General features: G+C 36.3%; 1 protein-coding gene across 2 annotated transcripts in view; it reads right to left on the bottom strand.

The window, feature by feature from the left end:
* The window catches only part of LOC127716479 (alpha-1,3-mannosyl-glycoprotein 4-beta-N-acetylglucosaminyltransferase B-like), a 124,659-nt gene that overhangs the window by 87,095 nt on the left and 13,767 nt on the right, over nt 1-23,797 (bottom strand). For both annotated transcript variants that reach the window (XM_052222704.1, XM_052222703.1), the window contains exons 2-5: nt 14,953-15,070; nt 11,210-11,372; nt 7,220-7,407; nt 3,306-3,439 (exon numbers count right to left, since the gene is read on the bottom strand). In XM_052222704.1, the coding sequence (XP_052078664.1) occupies nt 3,306-3,439; nt 7,220-7,407; nt 11,210-11,372; nt 14,953-15,040 (573 nt within the window). In that variant the 5' untranslated portion in view covers nt 15,041-15,070. The remainder of the gene's footprint in view (nt 1-3,305; nt 3,440-7,219; nt 7,408-11,209; nt 11,373-14,952; nt 15,071-23,797) is intronic.

Genomic DNA, 23,797 nt, shown 5'->3' with positions numbered 1-23,797 from the left:
TTACATTTGCTGAAATTACTGTTAAGAAAACAAGCTGTCATAGTCTTTTTCTTGACTGGCTTCATGGTACCAAGAAATATCCTTTGTAGGATTAATATTTAATAAATCTTCATTTAACCATGTTCATTATCAATCTCATAAACATTACAATGAATTCATTTCAAGGATTTTCCCTTACATATTCAAAAACTTGTTAACTAAATAATCGTGAGTTTTTGTCCTTTACAATGTAGTAAATAATTAAGTGACTTTCTGTCCTGTGAATATATTTGTCCATTTACCCTGTAGTTGACCAGGTAGGGACTGTATTTACTAGTAATATCTTATCAAAATTTCAATTGACCAGTATTTGCCAGTATTGACCAGTATTTGCCAGTATTTCCCGGTATTTACCGGTATTTACCGCCGGCCTGGTCAATACTAGTATTGACCGCTTTTTTGCCAACCTTGCCGCTGGCGGCCATCTTGGATGATGGATCGGCTACAAAGTAACAACACTTGGTCAGCACCTCATAAGGAACATTCATGCCATGTTTGGTTTCATTCCATTCAGTGGTTCTCTAAAAGAAGTCATTTGTATGCATTTCCCATAGGGTCCTATGTTAAACTAAGTCCCCCGCTGGCGGCCATCTTGGATGATGGATCGGCTACAAAGTAACAACAATTGGTCAGCACCTCATAAGGAACATTCATGCCATGTTTGGTTTCATTCCATTCAGTGGTTCTCTAAAAGAAGTCATTTGTATGCATTTCCCATAGGGTCCTATGTTAAACTAAGTTCCCCGATGGCAGCCATCTTGGATGATGGATCGGCTACAAAGTAACAACACATGGTCAGCACCTCATAAGGAACATTCATGCCATGTTTGGTTTTATTCCATTCAGTGGTTCTCTAAAAGAAGTCATTTGTATGCATTTCCCATAGGGTCCTATGTTAAACTAAGTCCCCCGCTGGCGGCCATCTTGGATGATGGATCGGCTACAAAGTAACAACACTTGGTGAGCACCTCATAAGGAACATTCATGCCATGTTTGGTTTCATTCCATTCAGTGGTTCTCTAAAAGAAGTCATTTGTATGCATTTCCCATAGGGTCCTATGTTAAACTAAGTCCCCCGCTGGCGGCCATCTTGGATGATGGATCGGCTACAAAGTAACAACACTTGGTGAGCACCTCATAAGGAACATTCATGCCATGTTTGGTTTCATTCCATTCAGTGGTTCTATTAAAGAAGACATTTGTATGTATTTCCCATAGGTCCTATGTTAAACTAAGTCCCCTGCTGTCGGCCATCTTGGATAATGGACCGACTGCAAAGTAACAACACTTGGTCAGCACCTCATAAGGAACATTCATGCCATGTTTGGTTCCTTTCCATTCAGTGGTTCTCTAAAAGAAGACATTTTTATGTATTTCCCATAGGGTCCCATGTTAAACTAAGTCCCCCGCTGGCGGCCATCTTGGATGATGGATCGGCTACAAAGTAACAACACTTGGTCAGCACCTCATAAGGAACATTCATGCCATGTTTGGTTTCATTCCATTCAGTGGTTCTCTAAAAGAAGACATTTGTATGTATTTCCCATAGGGTCCTATGTTAAACTAAGTTCCCCAATGGCGGCCATCTTGGATGATGGATCGGCTACAAAGTAACAACACATGGTCAGCACCTCATAAGGAACATTCATGCCATGTTTGGTTTTATTCCATTCAGTGGTTCTCTAAAAGAAGTCATTTGTATGCATTTCCCATAGGGTCCTATGTTAAACTAAGTCCCCCGCTGGCGGCCATCTTGGATGATGGATCGGCTACAAAGTAACAACACTTGGTGAGCACCTCATAAGGAACATTCATGCCATGTTTGGTTTCATTCCATTCAGTGGTTCTTTAGAAGAAGTTCAAAATGTAAAAAGTTAACGCCGACGACGGACGACGGACGACGGAGGACGGACGCCAAGTGATGAGAAAAGCTCACTTGGCCCTTCGGGCCAGGTGAGCTAAAAAGTGTGGAAAACTGATTACTTGCTTGAATTGCCAAACAACCTCCATGTAAAAGACATATGCCAATGCTAGGACAACTGCATACCAAATATCATTGAATTAGTGGTTCCCCTTAAAGTGACCTCATCACAAACTGTATATTCAAAATAAGGAAAAGTTTCAAAATCAATAGACCATGACTGAGGGGGGGGGGGGGGGGGGGGGTAGGAGGGGTCCTGATCCCGAAATCCCCGGCTTAAAAACATCCCAAGGTCCCGAATTTAAAAAAAATTTAAATCCCAACATCCCGAAATTCGAAAAAAGAATTCCCAGATCCCGAAAGGATCAATCCCGAAATCCAGAGCTTAAAAACACCTGATCCCGGAGTCCCGGTAAAGGTCCTACCCCCCTATGACTGAGGGGGCAGGATTAATTAATCTCCATGGAAATGAGATAAAGCAATTGCGTACCTACATGACTTTTTTGACATGAAACAAAAACATACAGAATAACTACTGATAAAAACAAAAATGTTTTGAAAACCTAAGTAAACATGTGCATTTCTAACTCAGTTTAAGGTGGCTCGGGTGTCTTCCTCCATCTTGAATTTTGAAGAAGCAGATAACGTTGGTCTAGATATTTGATGAAATGTGCAAATTTTGAGAGTAGTATTTAATTTATGTTAAAGACTTTTGATGTAAATATAGAAAATTGTGTGTTTTATCATAATTACGACTGTAATTTCTCAAAAACACCTTATTTGTGTTTGATTAGATTTTTTTCAACTTTGCCAAATAAGGGGAGATAACTCAGATAAAGTAATTTTTATAATAGAAAGTATTGTGAATTTACCTATTTTGATATGTAGCAAGAAAACAAGTATGGTGACCCCATTTTGTATTTTTCTTATATGAAAGCATGTTATAAGAGCTATCTTCTCACATTGTATCTTAAAGTTCTATCAAGTAGTTTTCTTTTTATCACACAAAATTTGATTTTCCATGCATAATCTATACAAAATCTGACAATTTTGAGCGACCTGTAGCGTGAAAAAAAAGTCTGGTGGTCCATACTTTTTATTATATTTTTGAAAAAAAGCATGATAAAAACTTCATTTTGACAAATAATCAAAAAATTCTATCAATTTTAATTAAGACGCCCAGCCAACTTAACCATGGTTTCCTTATCTTTTAAAGTATTTTTTGTATTCACTTCAAATTATTTTTAAAATCTTTAGAAAACATTTGACTGAAATCCAATACCTTACCAATCTGATAGAGGACCATTTACTCTGTTATCTAAGAGTACAAGATATCTTTCCTTACCTCTGCTATGAATACAATAATGAGACAATCCCTTTTCTCCTGTGCAGTCAGACCATTAACTAAAGACTTCAGTGTATTACTTAGGTAACTGATTTTTTCTCTTTTGATTGTTGGTATGCCAATAACAATGGAAGCTGAAAAATAAAGAATATAGTGTAATTATAAGAAACTCAATGAATAAAAGAAATGTGTGCTGTTTGCAGTAACCAAGACCAGGTAAAAATAAATAACAAGATTATTAACTCTTATCAATTCTATCTACCCCTAAATTTATCATCTCTAAATATTTTTGGAAGTATAACCTCGCATTTTTGACAAGAAACATTAGTACATTTTTAATTTAGAATTGTTCATACTTTAATAGTAAATAAAGAACAATCTATTTTTTTAGTCTGTATCTGTTGACAAATGATCATTTTACAGTCTAATCTGTGGTACATTGTCTTCAAGCCAACCAAGGAATAAAGTAACAAAGTAACACATTTTTATCATTTTTTTTTATTCTAATGTGATCTAAGAAAATGAGGGTGATACAAAGAAAGAAGGAAGAGCATTGCTGAGAAAAAGTTCTAAAAAAAAAATTAAGTCAAAAGGTTTACATGTATATCATATACACATACACACAACATATACCACCACAAATTAAGAATGATTAAGTAATGGTAGGTAAATGTATTACATGTTAATGAGATATAAACATACTGTACTTTATACAGCATATTAAATGGACAGCTTGAGAAGATATATTACTTTACTTTAATTTAGAGGCAATCAGTCCTTGCTCTTACATACCCTTAAATGATGCATGTTTGGCAGAGAAGCATAAAAAACAAGAAATGATTGTAACAGGATGCTGTTACGAAGTCTCCCAAACGAAGCTCCCATAATTCGTAATTCCCAGGGTCGCCTGACATTGGGCAACGTCCAGTGAAAATTGGTTTGGTCCAGTAAAGTTATATGCATTAGTGATGCCTGGGGACTTACCTTGTATATCATTCAAATCATCTTGGCATGACAAACCAGAATATATATGGTTTAGGGGTGGGGATCTCGACCATTTACAAGATACTAGAACATTGGGGGTGGGGAGGAACCCCTGGGGACTGGCCCTATACGTCATTCAAATGTTCATAACATGACGAACAGCAATATATATGGTTTAGGGGTGGGGATCTCAACCATTTACAAGATATTAGAACATTGGGGGTGGGGGAACCCCTGGGGACTGACCGTATACGTCATTCAAATGTTCGAGACATGACAAATAGGAATATATATGGTTTAGGGGTGGGGATCTCAACCATTTACAAGATATTAGAACTTTCTCAAATGGCAGGGGGTCGGGATGACCCCTGGGGACTAACCCTGTATACCATTCAAACCATCTTCGCATGACAAACCAGAATATATATGGTTTAGGGGTGGGGATCTTGACCACTTACAAGATTTTAGAACTTTCTTAAATGGCAGGGGGTGGGGGTGACCCCTGGGGACTAACCCTGTATTTCATTTGATGTGCTTTATCATGACAAACCAGAATATATATGGTTTAGGGGTGGGGATCTCGACCATTTACAAGATATTAGAAACTTTCTCAAATGGCAGGGGGTCAGGATGACCCCTGGGGACTAACCCTGTATATCATTCAAACCAACTTAGCATGACAAACCAGAATATATATGGTTTAGGGGTGGGGATCTTGACCACTTACAAGATTGTAGAACTTTCTTAAATGGTAGGGGGTGGGGGTGACCCCTGGGGACTAACCCTGTATAACATTTGATGTGCTTTATCATGACAAACCAGAATAAACATGGTTTAGGGGTGGGGATCTCGACCATTTACAAGATATTAGAACTTTCTCAAATGGCAGGGGGTCGGTATGACCCCTGGGGACTAACCCTGTATATCATACAAACCACCTTAGCATGACAAACCAGAATATATATGGTTTAGGGGTGGGGATCTTGACCACTTACAAGATATTAGAACTTTCTTAAATGGCAGGGGGTGGGGGTGACCCCTGGGAACTAACCCTGTATTTCATTTGATGTGCTTTATCATGACAAACCAGAATATATATGGTTTAGGGGTGGGGATCTCGACCATTTACAAGATATTAAAACTTTCTCAAATGGCAGGGGGTCGGGATGACCCCTGGGGACTAACCCTGTATATCATTCAAACCATCTTAGCATGACAAACCAGAATATATATGGTTTAGGGGTGGGGATCTTGACCACTTACAAGGTATTAGAACTTTCTTAAATGGCAGGGGGTGGGGGTGACCCCTGGGGACTAACCCTGTATTTCATTTAATGGGCTTTATCATTTAGAACATTTTCAATTAAAAAGATTGTGTCTATCACAAACGGTTTTCAATTTATAATCGTTTGAAAATTTAAAAAAATAAAATCCCATAGGGTTCTATAGTAAAACCCTCTTTTCTTTTTGCCCCTCAAAGTACCCCTTTATAAACCCCATTGCACAAACAAAACCCTGATTGCACCACTAGACATGTTAGTCTAACATATTGTGAAACCCTAAGTTAATCTGACAAGCGGTTTTGGAGAACAGGTGCGGACAAGTTCAAATTTAAAAACGGCGGAAGAAGAAGAAGAATAATAATAATAATAAGAACTGAGCAAAAACAATAAGTCTTCCCAAACTTCGTTTGGGAGACTTAATAAATGGGGAGTGTGTCCATGGGACACAGATGGATGATGCCCCCGCTTGCATATAACATTATAAAGGGACATAATTCATGAACCGTAGAAGTAACGCTACCCAAATTTGTACTTGATCAGAGTTTTGTGGTAATAAGCATTGTGTACAAGTTTCATACCATTTGGTTGAGGCAAACTTAAGAAAGAGAACGGAAACGAAAAATTCAGTGATTTTTCGATTTGTAAAGGGGCATAACTCTAGAACAGTAAAAGTGACGCCACCAAAATGGTGGTAATAAGCATTGTGTATAAGTTTCATAACATTTGGTTGAGGCAAACTAAAGTTAGAGAACGGAACCCAATTTTGGGACGTACGGACGGACAGACAAATGGACAGACAAGGGTAAAACTTAATGCCCCCTCCGCAACGGTGGGGGCATAAAAATTGAATTTAAAGTCATTGATTTGTCTAAGCCAAGTATCATGAAGCATTGACCTCTGTACTTTAGCATACACCAAGGAGACTACAAAGTCAGTTACACAAACTATAGCAGTAATAACTCATACTTACTACCAAGTCAGATACACAAACTGTAGCAGTAATAACTCACACTTACTACCAAGTCAGTTACACAAACTGTATCAGTAACAACTCATACTTACTACCAAGTCAGTTACACAAACTGTAGCAGTAACAAGTCATACTTACTACCAAATCAGTTACACAGACTGTAGCAGTAATAACTCATACTTACTACCAAGTCAGTAACACAAACTGAAGCAGTAATAACTCATACTTACTACCAAGTCAGTAACACAAACTGTAGCAGTAATAACTCATACTTACTACCAAGTCAGTTACACAAACTGTAGCAGATATAACTCATACTTACTACCAAGTCAGTAACACAAACTGTAGCAGTAATAACTCATACTTACTACCAAGTCAGTTACACAAACTGTAGCAGTAATAACTCATACATACTACCAAGGCAGTTACACAAACTATAGCAGTAATAACTCATACTTACTAGTTGGGCCATTCACATTGAAAATGTTGGACATTTTATTATCTTTTACTGACAGTAAGAATGAATTATGAATGCTATAGTTCTGGTCAAAACATTCCGGAAATCCTACACTTGTATTTGTACACAATAAGAATTTAGCCTATGAATTCTGGGAAATTCTTTTTCTACCAGAGCTATATTTCTAAAATTTGGTTATAGACTTTGGGAAATTTCTTACCTCCAAATCTATTTTTTGACAGATGATATTTTGGTTTCAGACTTTCTGGATGCCCAGTAAGATGTGGAAGGTATGTAAAGATGCTTGGTAGATGTAAACTGGTTCCTGACTGGTTTTCTTCGGTTATATTATGTAAATGTCCTTTGAAAAGTTCTTGGAGTTCAGAAGACATAGAGTCAGATTGAGATCTAAATACAGAAAATTAAAGCTAAAAAATTACATGAAATTCTTATACATGAAAAATCAGACTTTGCTTTGGTATGATTAGCAAATTAAATTGTAAATCATAACAGCTCAAGGAGATTTCAGAATATGTGAATTTGATGTTTAAAATGCACAAACAATTAATAAGTTTCTTCATGCAACACAGCAAATGCTACAGTTCTACATTAAGATCTATACCAAAATATTTCACATGTTTTATCTCATACTTCACAAGAATAAATATCTAAACCTTGAAGCATGAGATGCAAATGATGTTTTTTGAGTCCAGAAATCAAGGTAGTCCATCACTGTATAATTTCAAAAGTCAGGAACCTGATGTTCAGTGGTTGTCGTTTGTTGATGTGGTTCATTAGTGTTTCTCGTTTTTATATAGATTAGACCATTGGTTTTCCTGTTTAAATGGTTTTACACTAGTCATTTTTGGGGCCCTTTATAGCTTGCTTTTCGGTGTGAGCCAAGGCTCTGTGTTGAAGGCAGAACTTTGACCTATAATGGTTTACTTTTATAAATTGTGACTTGGATAGAGAGTTGTCTCATTGGCACTCGTACTACATCTTCTTATATCTATTATTCAGCACAAAATAACAATTTCAAGATGCTCGACCTTCGATACAGTAATATGCAGTAATGTTATGTACATAAATTAGGCTGTTAGTTGCACATATAACTTGCACATATAACTTGCATATAACGTTATAAAGGGACATAACTCAAGAACGGTAAAAGTGACACAACCCAAATTTGAACTTGATCTGTGTTTTGTGGTAATAAGCATTGTGTATAAGTTTCATAACATTTGGTTGAGGCAAACTAAAATTAGAGAACAGAAACTAATTTTTGGAGGCACATACATACGTACTGATGTACAGATGTAAGTATGGAATGACAGTCGTACATACAGAGAGACGGACAATGTCACACTTAATGCCTACTCCTCTGCTGCGTGGGGGAAAAATAAACATAATGAAATAATTAATATTGAACATTTTTTTCAATTGGTTGATTTCAATAAATGATTTGTTATTTCGTAATGATATTGGCAAATTGTTCCACAAAGATGGTTGGTATAGCCTAGATGAAATTTTTTTTCATGAAAGGGTTTGATTGACGATTTCAATCATTTGATCTAAAAAAAAACTGCTTTCACAATTTCAATTAATTAATTTATTTGTAGATCTTGTAATGTCAATTACTTTTGCTGTTTAAATGTTTCTGTTGATAATAGTTTTTAAGAAAAATAAAATGCTTCGCTGAGCGCAGCTGGATACGACAGCAGATATCCAACCCTGAACAGTTGGGGCAAAAATTGACACAATATTCGCGCTTGATACAGGTCTGAATTTGGATTGTAATTAAATATTTAACACATAATAGGTTTCTGACACCGAATAACTGTAGTCAAAGAACTTAGAATTGGTTATATGATTTGAATTTATATTCAATTTTTTGCTTTTGTGCAATACACTATGCTGTTGCGAATGGACCCCCCCCACCCCCCCCCCCCCTCCCCCCCCAACAAAAAAACAAAAAATTACCCCCCCCCCCCCTTTTTTTTTGCTTTTGTGAAATACACTATGCTGTTGCGTATTGCATAGTAATGAATCTAAGCGTACTAAGATTGATGTGACCACAACTTCATGGTAAACTACCTTAAACCAAAAATTTAACCTAAAACTTGACAAACAGACAGACAGACAGACAGACACATAGGTAATTGTTGCTGTATATATTCAGCACATCTATTATATATAGTTTGATTTTTTTTTAATGAAAAAGCTATACAGGTAATTGGTAAAACAAGAGTGCACACGCTGAAATGTCTCGCCTTCTTTACTAACCATTGATTTTATGTTGATAGTCCTAAATACAAAGCTTTACTACAAGTAACACATAAACTTAACATAATCCAAGAAAATGTGGTCAAGGTCAGATAAACCAAACGAGAAATACATGTACATGTACACCTTACAATCATTCAATAAACCAAACATAGTTGACCTATTGCTTATTGTTTCTAAGAAACAGTCTTAAACAAGAACCATGAAAATGAGGTCAAGGTCAGATGAACCATGCCAGACAGACATGTACACCTTACAATCAATTTAGGCATTAAATATAGTTGACCTATTGCTTATAGTATCTAAGAAACAAACTTAACCATGAAAACTTAACATTGACCAATGAACCATGAAAATGAGGTCAAGGTCAGATGATACCTGCCAGACAGACATATACACCTTACAATCCTTCCATACATCAAATATAGTTGATCTATTGCTTATAGTTGAAGAAAAACAGTCAGATGAACAATGCCAGACAGACATGTACACCTAACAATCATTCCATACACCAAATATAGTGGTCATGTTGCTTATAGTACCTGAGAAATAGATCTAACCAAAAAAACTTAACATTGTAAAATTAGCCATTAATAAGAGGTCAAGGTCAAATGGCACCTACCAGTTGGACATGTACACCTTACAATCATTCCATATACCAAATATAGTAGACCTACTGCTTATAGTATCTGATATATGGACTTGACCACGAAAACTTAACCTTGTTCACTGATCCATGAAATGAGGTCGAGGTCAAATAAAAATTGTCTGACGGGCATGAGGACCTTGCAAGGTACGCACATACTAAATATAGTTATCCTATTACTCACAATAAGAAAGAAATTAACATTACAAAAAATGTTGAATTTTTTTTCAAGTAGTCACTGAACCATGAAAATGAGGTCAAGAACAATGGACATATGACAGACGGAAACTTCGTAACATAAGGCATCTATATACAAAGTATGAAGCATCCAGGTCTTCTAGCTTCTAAAATATAAAGTTTATAAGAAGTTAGCTAACGCCGCCACCGCCGGATCACTATCCCTATGTCGAGCTTTCTGCGACAAAAGTCGTAGGCTCGACAAAAAATCATCATTTATTGGAAATAAAACCAATAATGAGCCATCTGAAAATTTTAATCTAAACAGATGGAAAGTAAAATTTGACATTCTGGGGTATAGAAATATGGTCATCCCTGGATATTCCTCCAACTAGCAGTAAAGTGATCATTGTTATAGTTTATGAAAAATTAATTAAGATGTTTTATGAACAATAAGAAGTCATCATACATTAATGAGCTTGGTTGTGCATAAAGTGATGATTAAGTGATCAACTCAAAACTACTCAATCGAGTCTTTAATAATTTTGTTTTTTTTCTTGCAGAAAACGTTAAAAAAAAAGAAAAGAAAAAGAAATCTAAATTTTCTAAAATCTCTTGTATAGAATAATTTTATACAATTTTGTCAACTTAAATCATGCTAAGATAGTCTTTCTTTATCCACTCTGTCTGGAAACTATGAGATTTATTTAAGGAAAAGCAGTACTGTATTTGAAGAGTTAACATCATCAATCGGGGATTTGACAGTTGCTAATGCAGTTTTACTGGTGGCGTCGAGCAGAGCCAGTAAGACAGATATAAACGTCGACTGCGATTGTGCAAAGTTGTCACCAATGACTCATACTGTCAACCATGGAATTGACGGCGGACGTCATCCAATTGGTGTTACATGCTTAATTGCATTAGAATAATTGATTGATTGCTTGTTAATTGTTTGCTTTTGACTTTTGATCTGTTGACCACAAATTAAAGAAGCTTTCAATGCATTAGCCAATAAAGAACATGGCAAATGTTAATTGTAGATTTATGATATTTATATTTTAATCTATGTTAGACGACCTTAGTTTATTTGTCAGAATTGGTTACCTGTTAACAGTAGAGTTCTGTGAGACCATTTGTAGAAAGTAATTGAACTGATTTCTTAGGTTATTTAGATTATCTTGTCTTTCTCTGTTTAATGTATCTGACATCTCCAACTTGTCTTGTAGTTCAGCAAATCTGACCTGAAGTACATGATCATAGTTCCTGTCTGAAAAAATCAAATATTATAGTTGAAACTACAATCTACATAAAATCTTAAAAGCCAACTTCATTCAACTTGGAAAATATGCAACATTAAAATCATTAGCAACAGTAGCAGCCATTTTTACACACTAATTATAATGTGACCTGGTTTGATTCAGATCCAACTGGAAAATAATTGTTATAAAAGAACAAAACCTCTATAAGGAGTTATTCGATGATTTTCAAAACTCATTTTTCTTATTGATCTTGTCTTGCTAATCATTTTTGCTGTTTACAGTTTCTTTCTATCTATCTTTTCTATTAAACTTTTCAAGGTATGGCTTGGATATAAATAAATAAATAAAAACCGGGTAATTTTCAGTGTGATAAAAAAAAGTTCTTCCTTTAGCATGTCTTATAAAATGCTCTGCAGGGTGCAGCTTGATACGAACACAGAGGTCACACCATGAACAGTTGTTGCAAGTATGGACACAACATTCAAGCTTGATACAGCTCTGCATTTGGATTGTGATCAATTATTTGACACAGCATAGGTTTCTAACACAGAATGAATGTGGTCTAAGAACTTAAAAATTTGAATATGGACATTTACCTATCATGGTCCAATATCCAAAACTGATTTGGACCAACTTGAAAACTGGGCCAAAAAATTACCTATTATGGTCCAATATCCAAAATCTAAATACATGTTCAGTTTCAGCATATCAAAACCCCATGATTTCGATTTTTGTTAAAATCAAACTAAGTTTAATTTTAGACCCTTTGAACCTTAATGTGGACCAATTTGAAAACTGGGCCCAAAATAAAAAATCTAAATATATGGCTAGATCCAGCATATCAAAGAACCCCAAAAATTCAGTTTTTGATGAAATCAAACAAAGTTTATTTTGGACACTTTGGACCTCAATGTGGACCAATTTAAAAACGGGCCCAAAAACAAAAATCTAAATACATGGTTGGATTCAGCATATTTAAGAACACCAAGATTTCGAGACTTTGAATTAAACCCCATTGAAATTGGTCAAGAAATAAGCAATTTATACAAAGTATTAGAAAAGTATTGTTTTTAGCCCCTTTTTCCTAAACGGTTAGGACCATAACCACCAAAATCAATCCCAACCTTCCTTTTTTGGTATGGAACCTTATGGTACAATTTCATAGAGATCCATACATTTATACTCAAGTTATTTTCTGGAAACCAAATGGTTCGGAGGAAGACGACACAGATGAAGACATCGCCATACCATTACACGGCCACAAAAATTGCGGTCGTATAAAAACTGCTGTGATCGAAAAAACTTCTTCCTTAAGCATGTCACAAAATTGTCTTGGTCAAATAAGCGCTTTTTCTTAAATCGTTTTTGCGACCATTAACGATAACAAACAAATGGCAGATTATAACTATTGTGCTCGCAATTCTGTTGATGGAATGGAACCATAAACTTGATATACAAGATTTGTAGACTTTGCCTTCAAAGTTTCTCTATCTATTATAGTTTCAAAATAATAGGCAATAACACAAATAAACTGTTGACACAGAGATATGTCTTGTCTGTCGGCAGAAAACTCAGAAAATGACAATATGAAAGACAGCAACATTGCTAATTAATTCAAATTCACAATAAACTTACTTATGTACTCTAAATCATAATTCTGCATCCCTTTAGAACAAACCACTTTTATCAGCAACAAAATAGTCATTATAATATTAACATTTGAAAAATTGTTACCCCTAATTAACTAGGGAGCAGGGCCTCAAAATGGTCAACAAACTGAGATGTGCTGATAGTTATATCATTATCTATCATAAGTAGTTCCTATCAAACAAACTTAGGTAGAAAATTTAACATTGAAAACTGCTAATTAACTGAAAGTCACTTGACCATGACCTAAGGGCAGCCTGGGCCTCCAAATAGTTGTCAAATTGATATGTACTGATAGCAATTCAACTTTATAGAAAATATTGTTGATCTACCACAAGTAATTCCTATCAAACTGACTTAAGCAGAAAACTTAACAATTATTGACGCTGCCAAGAATGACAACGCCACCACCGCAAAAGCAACACCTATGTCTTGCCTTCTGAGACTTTTGGCTACTTTTATTTTTTTTTGTTACCCCCCCTTGAGTATTTACCCCCAAACTCAATCCCAGCCTTCCCTTTGTGGTATGGTACCTTGCAGTACAATTTCAGAGAGATCCATACACTTAAACACAAGTTATTGTCTTGAAACTAGAAAAATGCTTGTTTTTAGCCCGTAATTCCTGAACGTTTGGGACAATTACCCCCAAACTCAATCCCAGCCTTCCCTTTGTGATATGGAACCTTGTGGTACAATTTCAGAGAGATCCATAAACTTACACACAAGTTATTGTCCAGAAACTACAAAAATGCTTGTTTTTGGTCCCTTTTGGTCCCTAATTCCTAAACTGTTGGCACCATAACCCCCAAAATCAATCCCAACCTTCCTTCTGTGGTATTGAAACTTCTGGTAAAATTTCATAGAGATTATCCATTCACTTAAACTAAAGTTATTGTCTGGAAGTTACAAATGTGTCTTCGGATGAAGCCGCCGCCGACGACATCATAGCATTATACGATGCAAAAAAATTTTTTGGCAATAACTACAATAAAGAGTCAAATAATGATTCAGTCTGTGTTGACATATTTGTAGATCTAGTTTTGCTAATCCTTATTGCTTTTTAAAGTTTCTATCTTCATGTAGCTATTACAGTTTTCAAGATGATAGGCAAAAATGCAAAAAAATGGTAAAGATTGTCATTAAAGGGCAATAATTCCAATAAGGAGTTAACTGACCATTTCAAACATGTTGACTTATTTGTAGACCTTGCTGATAATATTTGCCTTTAAAGTTTCTCTATATCTATTATATATTTCGAGATTATATGCATAAACATGTAAATGCAAAAACAATAGGTTAAAATTGTTGTTACTGCAATAACTCCTATAAATGAATAATTTTAACAGTTTTGATGTAAATGGTAGGTAGATCTCAACTTTAAAAATATTTTCAGATTTTCTCTCTCTTAAGTGGTTCTTATAATAATAGACAAAATTAGCATTTCCTTCAGAGGCAGAATGATGGATTGATATAGTGGCATTCTATTTATATAGTGTCTCAAAGTTATCTGTTACCAGATAATTATCTGTTATCATAACAGGATAATTATTAGGCACTGTTAATTATGTGTTTTCTGCTTTACCTAAACTTGTTATTTGTCATGAATTCATTTCCACTGATACACATAATTAATATGGCTTCAACTAATGCAAGCTCCATTGGAGCTATTGTGTTTAGAGACCTCTATGTTAGTATTTTCTTTCTATTACTCAAAACAAGATTTTATTAAAAGTTTAAGGACGACAACAAAGGAAGATACCAAGTGATGAGAATAGCTCACTTGACCAACAGGTTCAAGTGGGCTTAAAAAAGATTGTATTAGTTCAGTACATGCACTGGTAAAATTTAAAGAATTAATGCAAATTCTTCATTTTCTTAGAATCTCCACATACATTTTCAGATGGATACTATCTTCCTTAAAAAAATAATTTGGGATCTTACCTTCCTTAGAAAACAATGCTAGCCAAAACACTGTACACAACACTAGACCAACTGTAATCAGTATACTCCTCGGTCTTGCCCTCATCATCAAATTTCTGTTTACTCTCACATACTTTTACTACAAAATAGAAACAAATTGTTAGAAAAATACTCTGCTTTATTTTTCCACATGTAAATGTGCATTTCCCAATAGAGGGATTTAGATTCACTGAATCACAGTTATTTTCCCCATGATTCAATTTGCAATCAGTCAGGTGGGCTGACAGTGATAAACTGCTGACACAAAGATATGTCTCACATTTTTGTAATTTTGGTAGTATAAGCAAATATTGAATCCAAATGGCAATATTCAAACATGTAAACTATGCAAAACATTCAAAGTCAATAGACCTAGACAAGGGGTGGAACCAAATAATCTCCATGGAAATGAGATGTGCCAATGCTAATTCATCTACATACCAAATACCATTGACCTACCACTAGTGATCCCCCTTAAACTGACCAAATCACACAAACTAAAATTTGTAAATTAAGCAAAAGTTTCAAAGTCAATAGAACATGACTGAGGGGGCAGGGTCAAATAATCTCCATGGAAATGAGATGTGCCAATTCTAATACAACTGCATACGAAATATCATTGACCTTCCAACAGTGGTTCCCTATAAACTGACCTAATCACAAACTTATGCATGTAAAGTAAAAGCAAAAGTTTCAAAGTCAATAGACCATGACTGAGGGGGCAGGGCCAAATAATCTCCATGGTAATGAGATGTGCCAATGCTAATACAACTGCATACCAAATATCATTGACCTAGCAATAGTGGTTCCTCATAAACTGACCTAATCACACCGTTGCTGAAGCATTCAGAAACAGCATACCAAAGTCCTCGCTTTTTGACTCTGTTTACTTCTAACTCTGTTTACTTCTAACATTCATTTTTTGGCTTCTTTTCTAACATTGGTATCTTTGATGACATGTATTAGATCAGACAAAGCAAAGCAATCCTGTTCACTTTATTTTTTGTTAGCTATATACACGACTGGCCAATGTTGTTCAAACTAAAAATTATCAGAATTGAGGTGCATTTTTCTTGAAAGAGCTTAATTAGGATGTCATTTAGACATCAACAATGGTGGAATGTGCCTAAATCTGTTTAATTTGTATTTCTCAGTTATATTTACATAAGTTATCATCATTAACACATGATGATAAATAACGAAAATTTAAGGGCCAATATCATAAAATTATGATAAGGTGTTTAGGAGAAGGAGATACAAATGTGTGCTATCATATGAACATATGAAGCAGTCCATGTTCATGTCATCCTAAAGAAAAAAGAAAAAATCTTTCAGATGAAGAAATATGAAATAGAAGAAGCAAAAGTAAATCATTTGAGTAAAATGATATGAAAGTTATAAACAAGAGTGCACACGCTGAAATGTCTCGCCTTCTTTACTAATCATTGATATTATGTTGATAGTTCTAAATATAAAGCTTTATTACAACTGTCACATAAACTTAACATTAACCAAGTAAACTAAACATTGACCAATGAACCATGAAAATGAGGTCAAGGTCAGATGAACCATGCTAGGCAGGCATGTACAGCTAACAATTCTTCCATACAACAAATATAGTTGACCTATTGCTTATAGTTTAAGAAAAACAGACGAAAACACAAAAACTTAACACTGAGCAATGAACCTTGAAAATGAGGTCAAGGTCAAATAAAACCTGCGTGACTGACATATAGATCATAAAATATTTCCATACACCAAATATAGTTGAACTATTGCATATAGTATTAGAAAAAAAGACCAAAACTCAAAAACTTAACTTTGACCACTGAACCATGAAAATGAGGTCAAGGTAAGATGACACCTGCCAGCTAGACATGTACACCTTACAATCATTCCATACACCAAATATAGCTGACCTATTGCATGCAGTATTAGAAAAAAAGACCAAAACTCAAAAACTTAACTTTGACCACTGAACCATGAAAATGAGGTCAAGGTCAGATGACACCTGCCAGCTAGACATGTACACCTTACAATCATTCCATACACCAAATATAGTAGACCTATTGCATACAGTATAAGAAAAACAGACCAAAACACAAAAACTTAACTATAACCACTGAACCATGAAAATGAGGTCAAGGTCAGATGACACCTGCCAGTTGGACATGTACACCTTACAGTCCTTCCATACACCGAATATACTAGACCTATTGCTTATAGTATCTGAGATATGGACTTGACCACGAAAACTTAACCTTGTTCACTGATCCATGAAATGAGGTCAAGGTCAAGTGAAAACTGTCTGACGGGCATGAGGACCTTGCAAGGTACGCACATACCAAATATAGTTATCCTATTACTTATAATAAGAGAGAATTTAACATTACAAAAAATCTGAACTTTTTTTTCAAGTAGTCACTGAACCATGAAAATGAGGTCAAGGACATTGGACATGTGACTGACGGAAACTTCGTAACATGAGGCATCCATATACAAAGTATGAAGCATCCAGGTCTTCCATCTTCTAAAATATAAAGCTTTTAAGAAGTTAGCTAACGCCGCCGCCGCCGCCGCCGGATCGCTATCCCTATGTCAAGCTTTCTGCGACAAAAGTCGCAGGCTCGACAAAAATCCTGTCCTGTGGTTTAGGAACAGTAGCAGATACAAAATTGGGACAGTAGGACAAATCAATGATCTGACTGACCAATCCGATTTTAAATTTAATTTGTATTTAAACAATCTTTTACAACATTAAAAAGTAACAAAACTTGGAACTCACAAAATAAACCACTGAAAAAACATTAAATTGCTGGGTCTTGAAATAAACTTTTAAATATTTGTTAATGTTTATTATTCTAATTGCATTATCTTCATATAAAATCCATTTAATAACTAACCAATAAAAAGATCAAACGAAGAATAATCATAATATGATAATTATAATGCAATTCTCATTTGAACTTTTTACTTGACATCCACAGTTTGGGTGATCACACTTAAATATACAGTATAATGACCTAACTGGATGCTTCATGTAATTTCTTTATCTAAAAACATTTCATAAACAAGTAGAAACACTTCCTGCTTAAAGAGGACTAAAAATGCTTCAAGTATTTTATTCTAATAACTCCAACCTGTATAATGAGGGTTGACACTTATTCTGAACAGAATAAAAGTGAACTTAATTGTTTAAATTTAATACTTAACACATTTTGGTATATTTGTTTAGTAACACACTTACTGAACAGTTTATCATTGTTGATCAGTTCTACTCATATCTATTGATTTTTAGACACATTTTGTCAAAATGTTGATTTTATTTATAGTACCACTTGTTTTATCAATTTATCAAGCATACATCAAAGATTTAGTACAACAAATCAAATCTTTAAGTTCAAGATATTATAAATATCTTAGTTTAAAATTTATAGTGATGCTTTTAATTCTTACTGTAAGACCAAAACAATTTTTTTTTGTCTGAACCTTTCTTTTAACGTATGTCATTGAATAAATGGAGATGTAGGGTTCATGATACTGAGACATCAACCAAACAACACAAGAAAAACAGAAAAAACATCTAAAGGTTAACATAATCTTCAAGTTCAACAAAACACAAGTTGTCAATAAATTAAATTTAAATACTTTACCAAAGATCTTCCATCAATACCGGAGTTTCGACAACGGTGTCTGGTAATGCTACCTATCCGACCCTTTCACAAGGTTCGGCCATGCATTTTGGGGGGGTACCTACGTCAACTTCGGTGACTCATACTTTATCTAGGCCTGTTAATTCATCGGGTACTATTAGTTCTGTCCCAGGTACAGCTATGGGCTTGAACTTGCCAGGTTCTAGACCCCCATTATCCTATTGTGGGTATATGCTTCCCAACTCGGGCACACAACCTTTACCCTCATGGTCTCAGCCACCTTGGCCACAGTCTTACCCTTATGGTGGGTTTATGCCAAACCAACCTGGTTTTTGGCCTTATAGGGACAATTTCTATGGTCCCCCTTCTGGGGTAGCTACTGCACCACCTTTAGCTCCTGCTCCACCCGTAGCAGTATCTTTGACTCCTGCAGTAGCTCCTTTTACCACCGTACTTGACTCTCGAGCTCAATCTTCTAGCTCTTCTCATGGTACTCAGGGTTCTGATCATGCATCATCTTTGGATGGTTTTCAGAAGTTACTTTTGGACTTTGGTGAGTCTTTCTGACAAGGCTGAATTTAGTACTCTATCCAGTCGTATGTCTCTACGGGAGAATAGAGTTTCTTCTCATCAACCTTCTCCAGCTAAGTCTGTAGAATGTGATGAGAGGGAGGATGACGAGCTTTCTGTTTCCCCTGGGAGTCATGAAAGGGCTTTCCTCACTGATGAGGATGTTGAAAGTTCTTCTTCTCCCAAGGTATCGAAGACGGCCCCTGAGCCTTCTTCTAAGTCAGCTCAACAACCTCCCACCAAGGAGACTGAGGATCCTCCATCCTTGAAGGATCTTAGGGATAAGGTGTATACCTTGATGAGGGATCAAGCACATATCCCTTTTGCCTCTCCTTCCAAGCCGAAGAAACCTTCTTCAACTTTTGAAGCTTCCTGTGGTATTTCTCAGGATACTGTGACTTCTCACAATTCTTTTCCTGAATCTGGCCATATGGCATTTGCTTTACAATTTATTAATGAAGGTATCGCTAATTCTGCTAGTGAAAAGGTTGCTAATAACAATATCTCTGGATTTGGAATGTCATCCTTTTCTGATCAGGTTAAGTACAAGGATTTTGATATCTTTGATTCTCCACTGGGTAGACTTGTTCCCAGTTGTGACAAATCTATGTCATCTTTATTTGGAAAAAAGCCAGTAGATGGTCTTCGTCTCACTCAACCTGTTTGGTCAAAGACTGAGAATCTCCTTCGTAGTGCTTCTCAAGTTCTTGGCACAGCCGAACATTTTCTAGCTGCAACCGGACATTTGCTTAACAGCGAAGATTCGGTTGTTCCAGCAGAAGTACGATCCTTCTTACTTCAACTGGATAAAGCTCTAGTTTCATCTCAGTTGCTTTTAATGGGTTCTATTGCTAATTGCACCCTATCTAAAAGAGCAGAGTTTCTTGAAAACATTTCTGTTGCTGAGCCTTTGAAAGATTCTTTACTGAAATCTCCACTTACTGACAAGATGTTTGGTTTACCCTTACAGCGGGTTCAAGAGGAACTCAGCAAAAACCCTCCTCCAGTCAAAGTTAGTGTACAAGTTACTAATGGCAAGAGGTCGGTTAATGCTACATCTAGTTCTACTAGTACTTCTGCTTCAGGTGGTCCTCCTTCTTCTGCTAAGAAAAGGAAGAATAACTACGGCAAACCGCAGAACAAACCCAATAACTCCGGAAAAAGCTCAGGTAAGCCTTCTGGTGGTTTTAAGGGTCCCAAGAAACCTGGGTCTAGTACCTAGGTTCTTGCCCCCTCGTACGTTATTGACAGCTTCCCCAGGGGAAAATTTACAACAAGTTCCTCAATAATCAATACCAGTAGGGGGGAGGTTAAGTTTTTTCCTAAATCAGTGGAAGAAAATTACCTCAGACTGTTATGTGCTGTCAATAATTCGAGGGGGATTAACACTTCAGTTCAAGAACCCACCTCCTCTGTCTGCAGTTCCGATAAGTTTGTCTCATACTCAAGACCCAGTCAAGTATCAACTTCTATCAGTAGAAGTGGACACAATGTTACAAAAATCTGCAATAGAGGAGGTGTCGCTCTTAACTCTGTCTCCGGGATTTTATTCCCGTCTTTTTCTGGTTCCAAAGAAGACTGGAGGAATGAGGCCGGTCATAGACCTATCTATTCTGAACAACTTTCTTTTTGTTCCCCATTTCAAAATGGAAACCAACAGATCAATCAGGGCTTCAATCCTTCCAGGAATGTGGACTACTTCTCTGGATCTTTCAGATGCTTATTTCCACATTCCCATTTCCCATACTTACAGGAAATACCTTCGCTTCGTTTGGAACAACAAAGTTTTCCAGTTCAAGGCTCTCCCTTTTGGCCTGTCTACAGCCCCTTTGGCTTTTACCAAAATCATGCAGGCAGCTATAGCTCACCTACATTCCCTGTCTATTCAGATTCATTCCTACCTGGACGATTCCCTTCTCAAGGAATTTTGCCCAATCAAATTGAGGGTTCAGACAGATTTGGTCATCAATTGTTTTCTGTCCCTAGGCTTCCTAATCTCTTGGAAAAAGTCAGAGATAATTCCTTCTCAAGACTTTGTTTTCCTGGGAGAACATTTCCTAACCAGTGTAGGCCTAGTCCTCCCACCAGAGGAAAAATTTACAAAACTATGTCAGAAAATACATTTATTCCTGACAGTTCAATCAGTCACAGCACATCAATTCTTGCAACTTCTGGGTCTATTGAACTCTCTGGCAGATGTAATTCCATTGGGACGACTTCACATTCGTCCACTTCAGTTTTATCTGCACAAGTTATGGATTCCAGCTTCACAAGAATGGGAAGCATTGATTCCAATCACTCAGCCTTTATTTCCACACCTTCAATGGTGGTTAGTACGGGAAAATGTAATGAGGGGCCTATGTCTGTCCCCTCAAGTTCCCAGTCTAACATTATTCACAGATGCCTCCACCCTCGGTTGGGGAGCATATCTGGAGGGGCTTACAATCTCGGGAGTCTGGAATCCAGATCTTTTGGAAGAGCATATCAATGTATTGGAAATGAAAGCAGTTCTGTTTGCACTGAATCATTTCCAAATGTCTCTAAAGAATCAGTCTGTCATTCTGGCCACGGACAACACAACAGTTGTAGCTTATCTCAAGAATCAGGGAGGAACTCATTCACCTTCTCTTTATCAGATAGCCAGAGACATTCTCCTTCTGTGTTTTCAACTCCAGGTTCATCTAGTGGTGAGACATATTGCGGGGCACCTCAATATTCTAGCCGACACTCTATCCAGATCCCTTGCTCCAGTAAACACGGAGTGGGAACTACTTCAAGTAGTTTTCAAAGCTGTAACTCTTCATTGGGGGTCACCTCAGATAGATCTGTTTGCGACCAGTCTCAATCACAAACTTCTACATTTGTGTCTCCGGTTCCAGATCCAAAATCTTTTGCGGTAGACGCAATGAGCCTATCTTGGAAAGGAATGTTCGGGTACGCCTTCCCTCCTTTCAGGTTTCTCTCCCCAGTACTTCAGAAAATAGCAGGGGAAAATTGCAAGATCATAGTTATTGCTCCAGCATGGCCGAAACAGTCTTGGTTTCCAGACCTTCTGCGCCTATCATGTGCTTGTCCTCTAGTTCTACCTCTGAGACCAGACCTTCTGTCTCAAATCAAGGGCAAGGTTCTTTATCAAAATCCAGAAAAACTTCATCTACACGCCTGGCTTCTCTCAGGGTTAGCCTCAGAAAGAGAGGTTTTTCTGAAGGAGCAACCAAGCATCTCACAAAGTCTGTCAGAGACTCCACTAGCATTGTCTATGATGCAAAATGGTCAATCTTCTCAGATTGGTGTAGTGAGCGGGAAATTGATCCTTTCCAAGTCACTGTACAACAATTAGCAAATTTTCTAGTTTTTCTTTTTTGAATCCAAAGGATTATGGTCCTCTACTATTAAGGGATATAGATCAGCTATTTCAAGAACTATTCATATTTCTGGTGGCCCAGATTTTGGCAACAATGAGCATATTTCTCTTTTGGTTCGTAGTTTTAGTCTTGAAAGACCAAGACAAAAAACTTTAGTTCCTAAGTGGGACCTTGGACTAGTTTTATCTTTTTTTAAACTTTCTCCTTTTGAACCAGCAGAAACAATAGATTTAAGGTTTCTTTCCTATAAATGCTGTTTTCTTTTAGCTTTGGCTTCTGGACGGAGAAGGAGTGAAATCCATGCCTTCTCTATTTCTGATGCTTGCCTTCGATTTAACAGGGATAAATCTTCTGTTACTCTTTTAACGGATCCTGCTTTTTTGGCAAAGAATCAGATTCCAGATAAGGGTGCAGAACCAGTTGTGATTCCTGCACTCCCTAGCGATTCTATTTCTGTACTTTTATGTCCAGTAAGAATCCTTTCTATTTATCTGGATAGAACGAGTAGTTTACGTTCTGTTTCTAACTCAAGACTCTTTATTCCTATTAAAAAAGGAATCTCAGATCTTTCTGTTAAAACTATTTCTACTTGGATATGCAAATGCATATCTTTAGCTTATGGTTCTTCTAAGGCAGAACATTTTTAAATAGTTTAAATGTTAAAGCTCATGATGTTAGGGGTATCTCTACATCCTGGGCTCTGTTTAACAGTACATCTATAGAAGAGGTACAGTCTGCAGGTTTCTGGAGAAATGAGAACTCTTTTATATCTCATTACCTCCAATCTATGGCTACTTTTGCCGAGAGTTTATACTCTCTTGGACCTATAGTTTCAGCACAAAGATTGAACTTTCCTCCTGTTTCTTCTGTTACAGGGGATTCAGCTTTACGTTAGATTCTGTTACTCAGAATCTATGATGGTAACGTATTTATAGCTATAAAATATTCAAATTTTAAAGTAAATTTGGATTTTATTAGATAAATACTTACCATCATAAATTATAGGTCCCACCCACCTCCCCTTCATCCCCTTTCCTTACGTTTCTGTCTTGAGGAAATTGAATGGGAGAATATGGGCAAACAGGGGTATATGTCCGGACCAGTGAGAGTACGTTTATTTTTAGTCGGGATTTTCCATCTGACCTATGACGCAATTGGGGTTACACTCAGAATTTATGATGGTAAGTATTTATCTAATAAAATCCAAATTTACTTTAAAATTTGAATATTTTATTTATA

This window comes from Mytilus californianus, unplaced genomic scaffold (genome assembly GCF_021869535.1).
Source record: "Mytilus californianus isolate M0D057914Y unplaced genomic scaffold, xbMytCali1.0.p SCAF_9, whole genome shotgun sequence".
Lineage (NCBI taxonomy): Eukaryota > Metazoa > Mollusca > Bivalvia > Mytilida > Mytilidae > Mytilus > Mytilus californianus.
The sequence above is the reverse complement of the archived record's forward strand: the minus strand, read 5'-3'. Positions and strand labels throughout refer to the sequence as shown.